We start from the raw sequence: 9,130 nt of genomic DNA on the forward strand, positions 1-9,130 counted from the left end.
GGGGGGGGGGGGGTGTATCGGTTAGGATTTGTTATACTAATACATTCATAAGCACTTATTTGACAAGTTATGTCTCACCAAAAGAGTCCCTCGAACCATGAGGGAGCTAGCTTCTCTGACACTGTTGCATGCGAAGCACTCCTCCTCATGACACAATTGATGTTCTTGATTACCGCACTTTTTTTCTGGAAGTTGGATGGAATTTGCTGTTTCACCTAAATAATATCAAAATAGAACATGTTACAGAATTCATGAGCGAATACATGTCAAAATAATACTCCATAATTTATCTCCTTTTGGCTAATCTTCTGTCCATGGCTTCGAGATTTTTAATGTTCTGGAGGTACATCTACCTGGTGTCCATATAGCCAAAAGGTACGAGCAAGGATCATCTGGTTCTCTTCTATCCAACTTCAACTGTATTATAAAAGATACCACAGTTATATTGCTCCATATTCCCCATAAAAGAAAAAAAACACCCAAAAGAAAAGTAAACTTTTCGTCCTTTTGATTCATAAATCACGAACCTTTTCAAGAAGAGGGTGGTTATCTGGAAGTTCATAGCTGCAGATGAAGAAAAAATTAGTACGCAAAGTAGAAATTCCGTTGAAATGTGATGCAATATAGACCGTTAAATTTGGATATCTGTTGGCCAAACTATTTTCTGAACCATTAAATTATTGCAACTGTCATATACTGCTTTCAATTCACTCCCCAGTGATACAATCGTCTATTGGGAATCTGAAAGATCTTTAGGAGCAAGGATAGCAAATATTTTGCTTACACTTGGTGCTCTGTTCGCAGCCGGCTGACATTCTTAAGTTTGGGCATGGGAATTGATGCAGCTTCTGGGGTTAGTGCAACTAAGGCTTTTGACATGTCACCTTCTTGAATTTCCATGTTCTTCTGAACGTAGTTCTGTAAATTCAATGAAAACTCCTCAATGTTTAGTTTTATTGTAGGAATTTCATCAGGATCTTCATAGAAGGCATCCTCAATGTCGCTGATTGCAGCTTGTATGGTGCTTTCTTGCTCTGGTGTTGCAGGTTCTTCAATAATGGGTATGCACGTACCAATTGCAGCCATTTTACCAGATTGATGGCTTAATTCTGATAGCTTGATCTCATCAGGTGATAATGTTGAGGGAGGGAGGGACAGCATTGGTTGGTCGATTGTTCTGGCTTGGTTATCGTTAAGTTCTCTGCTTTCAGTAGTACTGACTATTCTTTTATCTTCTGGTGCTGGAAGACCGAGCCTTGCACTGGATATGTAAGAAGTATATCTATTAGTTACCCACATATCCATAATTAAAGATTGTTGTACCTATAAGAAATTGCTTGCAAGAATTAAGTTTTAAAGTATCTGCCCTTAACATGCAATCCAGTGACATTCTGGAAGAATTAAACTCAATATGGTTGTCATTAGTTGGAGCCCAAATCGTGTTGCTTATGCGCACAGTCTCTCTAAAAGGAGAGGAAATGAAGAAAGAGAGAGAGAGGGAAATAAAGACTGTATGGACTAGGATAAAGATGCCCAAACCTCGCAAATGCGCTTGCAAAGTGCCTACATTCTCCTCTCATTGGACAAGCATTACAATTTGGTTTGCTTTTTGTACAAAAGACCTGTATCAAACAATCCTGTTAAGCTCTTATATAAGTTGTTTATGTTAGAATTAATTTCCAAGAAAAATTACCTTTCCAAACGTAATCATTTGGTAGTGCAGCTCATACCTGTATCCAGATTTTATAGCAAAGTAGCGGGCGTTTAGTTTGAATTATCGTCATTTCCACAACTAAATGATAAATAACTTGCATCCGTTTCTAGGTTTGTAAGTAGAAAACATGCTTACAGTGTTCTTTGATCAAGCTTGCAAAGCCGAGGCCATAGATACTTCTGGATTGACTCCAGCACAGGGTACCTGGGAGTGGCAGCAAGAAAAGCTTGAAATGGTGTGCGTTCCGTTTAGGTCTGCTTATTCTTATATAGGTAATATTAGAAGTTTTGTAGTTTTGTTATTATTTATTTGGAAAGTAGTAATAATCAAAACCTCCCTAATCAAAAGGAATACATGAAATAGAAAGATTGTCTTTAGTTAAAATTGTAAACTTTAAATAATGGATTATGGATTTCACAATAGTTTTCTAGACATCTTTTTTTATATGGTAAAGATGTATGGACTTTTCTAACAATGCTCGTCATACTCACAATTCCAGAAGATGCAACTGTAAGGATTCTGGTAATGGTTGAAGGGGTACCCATCCCAGTCGTACAGCTATACGTCCAACATTTGTGTCAACCTGTTCAAGGTACGAGTGATAATCATACATATGTTTTATCTGGTTTCATATCAATACTTCATTTTGAACTTACCGGGAAGGCAAGATGATGAAGAGTAAGAAGTCGCACACACTCCACGCTTTTTAGTCCCAATCCTCTTATGCTTAGTAAATATTCTCTGCATGTTTTCCATTTATGTATAAATTCCAATGTATGCTTCATGCAATTTTTGTGGATGCAACATATTCTCAATTGCAGAAGTTAACATTCTGACTATTCTTCAGTTTCAATTTCAAGAATTTGACATTTAAGTTCTCAATTAATCTTACTTTGCTTGGTCTGGTGCAACATCCCTTAACCATTCGAGATCAATGCTCCCATGATCTTTCACCAGTCGGTTTAGAAAATCCTGTACAAATTACTCATCCAATGCTCAACTAGTGTTAGGGATTGATTAAAATTTTAGATCATGTTATCAGAAATCAATGTCATATTGATACCTTGATTCGTTCAGCAAGCATGTTGTTCATGCCCCGTTCTCTGATGGTGTGTGCAATTTCATTCACATCAGCACATCTTATAGCTTCCCAATCCAATGAGTCCATTGTATTTTCTGTTCTTTGTGGTGTCCTTCTGTTTGCTTCTGCCTGTTTTCGTAAGTCATCCCAATTAATGCTACCTTCTTTCTCCTTTGCACCTTGTTTTCTCGGAGATTTTGAAGTATCAGGTTTCATCTTTTTGAATTTGTTACTAAGCGAATGGTCATACTCCTTTGGATTCGATTGTGTTCCTATTTCTGTAGCATTTGGTGAAATATTTGGTGGAATTTTACGCACATTATCTGTACATTCTGCTGGCGACTCTACATTTTGAGGGTCTTCGATCACACTGCCTCGAGACTGTAAGGTCAAGCTTGGCTCCTTTGCATTAATGCTTAATTCACTACTAGACAATGGTGCTTCGTGGATATTTGCCATGAGCTCTATTTCAACGTTAGCATGATTGTCATATTCTACAGTCTGTGTACTTTCTTCAGTAGGAAAAAGTTCATCCTTGTTCTGGCAATCATTAGAAGTTTTAACTCCATTGCGCGTCTGGCAGCAGTCAGCCTCCAAGGATTCCGAGGTGTGGTTTTGCTGCATTTGATAGCCACTTAAATGACTGACAGAATCTTTTATGAATATTTCCTGTTCATCTGATTGGAACGTGCCATCTATTCCATTGTCACACTTCTTTCCTGCTAATTTATTGATTGTGGTGTTCTCTGACTGGTCAACGGAAGTATCAGCTGTAACATGAGCATTTAGAGTATTTAGTCCTGCCATCTGAATAAGCTCCTCTGAGGAAGAGTCCAAGTGTGCCACTTTGGCACAGCTTGGTAGATCTTCTGAGTTTCCCTCCAAGGAAGGTTCAATGCCCTCACTGGTATGAGAAATCGAAGAATCCACACAGTCTTGAAATAAAAACGAATCAAATATTTCTCTCTCTCCAGAGAGACATACTTGCATTGGGCTGGTTCCAGTCAACGATACTTCACCCACTGAATTGCTACATGTCTCAAGAATGTTATGAGATGAACTAAAACTTTTCTTTTCTGACTCCTTGTTTGAGCTCCCATCCTCAATATTACTTCCGCTAGATTCAATGTTGTCAACATTTATTTGTCCTTCACTTTTTTCCATTTCATTTTTCATCAAGGACCCCTCTTCACTTATTTGTTGCTGCATTATCTGTTTGTTAAATTTCATGTCATCCTCTAAATTTAACATGTATTCTTCCGGTTCATCCAACTCTATAATTGGCTCTTGATAGCATGATGGTTGGTGACACTTTGGCTTAGGAGGAAAGCGTGCCGCAAGAGACATGAAGGCAGAGCTGCCAACCTTAGATGGAGTTAGTAAAAGAAACAGAAGAGGTAGAGATGACTTTGAATTACACTTAGCTCACACCATTTAACAATCTAGCTTACCTAGAAAGGTGATCGGAGACATTCTGGGTCAAGAATACTCCAACCACGGAGTCCACGACTGATCCCTTCCATTGAGAGAAACGCCTGTCTCCTGAAGAAATGCAATTATGTTACTTTTTGGCCTGATCAGCAAAGTAGTTATAGTAAGGATGCGTACTAGGCCTAGACTAATCTTTCATGCAAGTTAATTTTCATTTGGTGTTTTTTGGAACACATTGCTGATACAAGCACATGTATATGTGCAGAAGCATGAAGACTTCAAAGCCTAGGAAGTTGATTTTCTGTTTAACCCTCTCTGAAAAAGCATATACAAGAAGGTATGTCTGAAGCACGAGACTGCTAAGCCTAGGAACTTGATTTCCTGTTAAACTCTTACAATTGCCCTAGAAACCTTCCTTGTACTCTCTTTCTCGCCTGTATTGATTTTCCTGAATTAATGCATGCTCCATCACTCATAAACCCAATTGTCTAACGAACTTATCAAATGTAAAGCTAATTCATTGTTAAGATTTGTCATTCATTTGATGTCTACATGGAGTTCTAGATGTAACTCACTCTTTAATAGTGGTTGGTTAAGAGTTGAATAGTTTATATTGTACCTTGAACAAGATGCATCCGTGCAATAAATGAATCCGCTCTCCCTCGAAACACCTTCCTCTCTTCTTCCCACCATTTAATCTTTTCCTCATCTGTTCCATCAATGCCTTCGCTATTTATATTTCCCATCAGAAGCTTCCATACTCTGCCAGTCTCTTCATCGAGCTCAACTTTAGGCCGTGGCCGTCGTTTCTTTACAGGATTAAATGGTACAATAGTTCCCTCTCTTCCATAAACGACAATGGCATTGAGTGCCTGATTTTGCATGTTATAGGGTATAAGTGCTCGTTCTCTATATCCCAAATTGTTGCTTTCCTTGTTGATGTCTAAATGCTTAAATTGTTCCATTATGGCATCAATAAAGCACATTTGATTGCCATGTTCTGAAGCAGTGCCTGTATAGATAAGGGAAAGTGAAGAAAAAAAAAATCGTTAAATGGGTGAATTTCTTGAGCATTAGAGAGAGTTTTAATCTTGGTACCGGATGTTTTGGGAAAGAATTGATAAGGATTGAAGGATACAGATCTACAGTCCTGAAGATCTTTGTTTATATTGAGAAGTGCTGAGTTTGAAGGAAAATTCTTCTTGGTTCTTTTCTTCTTTGCAACTGTTGCATGCATTATCTCAAATAGCCCATTTATGCATGTTCGAGACATATTGATATTTTTTGCAGAACTGTCCAAAGAAGTTTGATTAGTAGGATATATTTGCTGCTTCTCACAGTCATCAATTCTTGCTGGTGGAGACAAGTTAGAAAGTCGTTTGGTTGTTCTGGGTCTCTTTTTTGTTCTCTCAGTCTGACCTAAAGCCATGATACCTCCATATGTTAGCAACTTACCCTGAAGGTCGTTTCCTTCATGCCAAGCTGCGGTTTTACTTCTACAAGTATTAAACTGAGGTCCAGCTATGTTGGATCTTGATACCATGTGATCTCTCTGAGGATTATTGAAAGAGCATGCATTTTCTGGCCTCATGAAATGTGTGGCTACAGTTGTTCTAGTAAAGGCACTAGAGGAGACTGGGTTCTGGCCCTTCTCAGATCTTTTCTTCTTGTGAATGTGGGGAAAGTGTAAACAGGACATCGACTGATATGCAGATAATGTATTATAATGGGCCCCTGTTAAATTTATGCTCGTAGCATCTGCTTGTTTGTGGGTCTGAGATTGTTTTGTCAGGCAACAAGTTGCTTGCTCTCTTGCAGTCAAATTGGAGTTCTTGCAGAAGATAAGACCATTTGAACTTCCTGATACCGATGGATTGCCATCATTGAGCATGGTTTCTATCATGTTTCTTTCTTCAGAATTGGAAATTACTTTACCATGTTGTTCTGTGTTCTCCATTTTGTTGTTTGAATGCAGTCTTCTCTCAGGAGAATTATTCTCAGCTGAAATTTCAGCTGGTGGGGCTTGTTTTTCTGGCAGAGACTTGAAGCTTTTCAACATATGATTCGTGGGCCAATTTGGATCGGTGGAAGAGCCTACTTCTTCAAGCCTCACTTCCTCTAGTCCTGTAGTTGATTGAATGTTTTGAGTGAGTGAATCTTGTTCCAGTGGCTCTGAATTGAAGGACCCGTCTCTTGTCTGTGCCTGAGAATTAAAATTTATGGCCCTTCTGCATGACTTCCTTCTATGCATGATCATTTCTTGGTCGGAGATTTCACCTGTTACTTGCATTGTGGGAGTTGCTGAAGGCGTACTGAGTCCACTTTTCTTGACACGCTTTCTCATACTTGGATTGGAACTGTCTGACTTCAAGTTTGGCTTTGTTCTTTTAGTTTTTCCTTCGATTATGACCTTAGGTCTATGTTTTCTCCTTCTCTGACTCGGTGGTGGGGTTTTATTCAGGTTACCAGCATTCTTGCCTTCCTTTCCATCTGGGGTAGAGGTAGCAGTAATTGTTGAGTGCATTGCAGGATCAAGTTCTTTATTTTCTCTCGGGTTTTCCCCGCCAATTGTTATTGAAGTACTACAGTTTTCTCTCAGGTTATCACCATCAACTGTTATCAAAGTATTACAGTTGTGGTTCTGTTCTCTATCATTCCTGCTGTTCTCAGTTGGTATCTGCTGTACTTCTGTCTCTCTTTCTATATATTTACTCTTGCCCATATCTGGTGTTGGAGGTGTGAATTGGGAAGTAAGTCTGATTGCAGCTGCATCTGATTCCATCCCAGATCGAAAATTGAGGTCATAAGCATGCCGGAAATGGTCAGATACTTCATCTGTAAATTTGAAGGTACAAACTTCAGAACGCTAGATGTCAACAACAATGAACTTATAGAGATTTTTCATATTATTCATTATAGGAACAAATCTGAATTACATTCTTCTCCACAGCGTAAGTAGAAAGAATATGATAAACTAATTGAAGCATGTAGATTGCAGAACTTGACAGGAAACAGAAATGTCAAACAAAGTAAAGGAATATCCAGGAACTAACAAATAGCTGAAAGTAAACTCACCATGAATTCTCCATTTTTAATCAGTTTTCTCCTACCAATTCCCTTATCTGTTAGATTGGTTCAGTTTCCTCAAAGATTTACACTTTTAATACAACAGCCCTGCTTTTAACTCATCAATTTATTCTTTAATGCTTCTTATGCTAAATTTTGTGCAAACATCACAGTTATACCATATTTAAGAATCCTCGGTGTAAATTACTATTTATATAAGCTGGACTTACACCCTGTGGCTTCAGGTATGCAGGAGTTACTGAGACGACCCTTCATAGAGCTAGACTCCAATTCAATTCGATAGCTGGAGCCAGAATTGAACATATCGCTTGCATTTCCACCCAATGTAGCATTCGCTCCCACAGTAGAAGCCGCATCTGCCAGTGCCATTAGCTGCAAAAAGGGAATGCCCTCTACTAATGCGTCAATAGAAGGTTTAGCCACTGTTCCATTATCATTACAGGTCACTTGGAATCGCCCAGCCTGAGCTGCTTCCCAACCGTAAGAACCATTAGCTTCACCATAACATGCAACTCCACTGCTGGTCTCAGCTTCGTTGGAATTTGAGAGTCTCTCTGATCCCACCCAGTATGACCGTGGCTGATTTCGGTCTATCCTTGCATAGATCAGCGGCTGCGGCGGAGGTTTTGGTAAAATGGGCTTCATGGGTGTTGCCGGAATCCAGGAACCGCCTTGATCATAGGCCGGATTTCCCTCATGTTGGCCGGAATCCATTTGATTGGTTTCCTCTCAAGCAGAAGAGCCAATTTAGCCCTCAAGCTTGCTCCAGAAAAGCCAGCTTCCGGCAAGGGTACGCCTTATTTTCTTAACGTAATTCTTCGTTCACTGTGAGAAAACGCGACAAGTTTAGAAATTTCATGGAGTCTCTTAGCACCGAGAAACCCAAAAAGCCAGTTTTATGTTCCAGCTCAAACAGATCGTAGCTGAAATACAGTACAAAATTAGACTTAACGATTAAGAGCCCATCTGAATTAAAGATCTCCCTTCTACAAAACTTCTGCTCTTTCATGGCAGCAAACACCCAGCTTTCAAAAATGGGGGAAAGAAAATGAAAGTAGAGAGAGAAAAAGAAGAGAGAGAGAGAGAGAGGTCCAGTCCACAGCTTCGATGATCATTGGAATTGAAGGGCAAGACGAAAGGAAAAAAAAGAAATCCCAACAAGCCACAATAATTTTCCCTTTCCCTTCCATTTCTAAATTAATTAAACTGAAAAATCACCATACTTTCAGGCGAATAGTTACCGGAGGACTGAGTCAGTGTCGGCCAGATCTGAGTTGTTACTACTCACCGGAAAGCCAATAAATCCTTATCTTCCTTCAACCCTTCACTCCCTTTATCTCTGTAAGGGGAGAATTGAAAGGAAAAACCAAACAAAAAGATGGTGGGTTTTATATATTTGCAGAGCTCTTTGATCAGGTGATTACTTATTTTCTTCTTGCCCATTCTCACCTTCTTTTGTCTCAGTACCTTATCAGGAGCTGTACATAGTTTCTTTTGCTTGCACGAAGATCATCATGCATGTTTAATATGTTACGTCCTTACAATTCTGATATAAAATTTTTTAAATTAAATATTTTAATAATTTTTAATTCATTCTCTTTCTCTCTCGATCACTTTATTATATAATATATATTCTTTTCTATTGCAACAGGGAGCCTAGACTAGAAACAGATTTGGGTAGAATATTTCTTTTTATTTATTTCTTTTCTGGGTTTAATATTTTTTTTTTTTTTTTTTTTTTTTTTTTTTTTTTTTTTTTTTTTTTTTTTTTTTTTTTTTTTTTTTTTTTTTTTTTTTTTTTTTTTTTTTTTTTTTTT

At 38.4% G+C, this 9,130-nt stretch overlaps 1 protein-coding gene and 1 long non-coding RNA gene across 2 annotated transcripts in view; one reads left to right on the forward strand and one right to left on the reverse strand.

Annotated features, from left to right (window-relative positions):
• LOC111498578 (protein ROS1-like) overlaps window positions 1-8,062 on the reverse strand; it is a 9,531-nt gene extending 1,469 nt beyond the window's left edge. The window contains exons 1-15 of the mRNA XM_023149868.1: window positions 7,523-8,062; window positions 5,325-7,061; window positions 4,846-5,238; window positions 4,247-4,337; window positions 2,778-4,152; window positions 2,607-2,686; window positions 2,371-2,455; window positions 2,206-2,297; window positions 1,850-1,918; window positions 1,694-1,730; window positions 1,540-1,622; window positions 785-1,261; window positions 528-564; window positions 354-417; window positions 79-215 (exon numbers count right to left, since the gene is read on the reverse strand). Coding sequence (XP_023005636.1) covers window positions 79-215; window positions 354-417; window positions 528-564; window positions 785-1,261; window positions 1,540-1,622; window positions 1,694-1,730; window positions 1,850-1,918; window positions 2,206-2,297; window positions 2,371-2,455; window positions 2,607-2,686; window positions 2,778-4,152; window positions 4,247-4,337; window positions 4,846-5,238; window positions 5,325-7,061; window positions 7,523-8,027 — 5,262 coding nt within the window. The 5' untranslated portion in view covers window positions 8,028-8,062. The remainder of the gene's footprint in view (window positions 1-78; window positions 216-353; window positions 418-527; window positions 565-784; window positions 1,262-1,539; window positions 1,623-1,693; window positions 1,731-1,849; window positions 1,919-2,205; window positions 2,298-2,370; window positions 2,456-2,606; window positions 2,687-2,777; window positions 4,153-4,246; window positions 4,338-4,845; window positions 5,239-5,324; window positions 7,062-7,522) is intronic.
• Window positions 8,014-9,130, forward strand: part of LOC111498583 — a 2,109-nt gene continuing 992 nt past the window's right edge. The window contains exons 1-2 of the long non-coding RNA XR_002720810.1: window positions 8,014-8,103; window positions 8,543-8,729. This is a non-coding gene — a long non-coding RNA (uncharacterized LOC111498583). The remainder of the gene's footprint in view (window positions 8,104-8,542; window positions 8,730-9,130) is intronic.

Source organism: Cucurbita maxima, unplaced genomic scaffold (assembly GCF_002738345.1).
Source record: "Cucurbita maxima cultivar Rimu unplaced genomic scaffold, Cmax_1.0 Cma_Scf00025, whole genome shotgun sequence".
NCBI classification, from domain to species: Eukaryota; Viridiplantae; Streptophyta; class Magnoliopsida; order Cucurbitales; family Cucurbitaceae; genus Cucurbita; species Cucurbita maxima.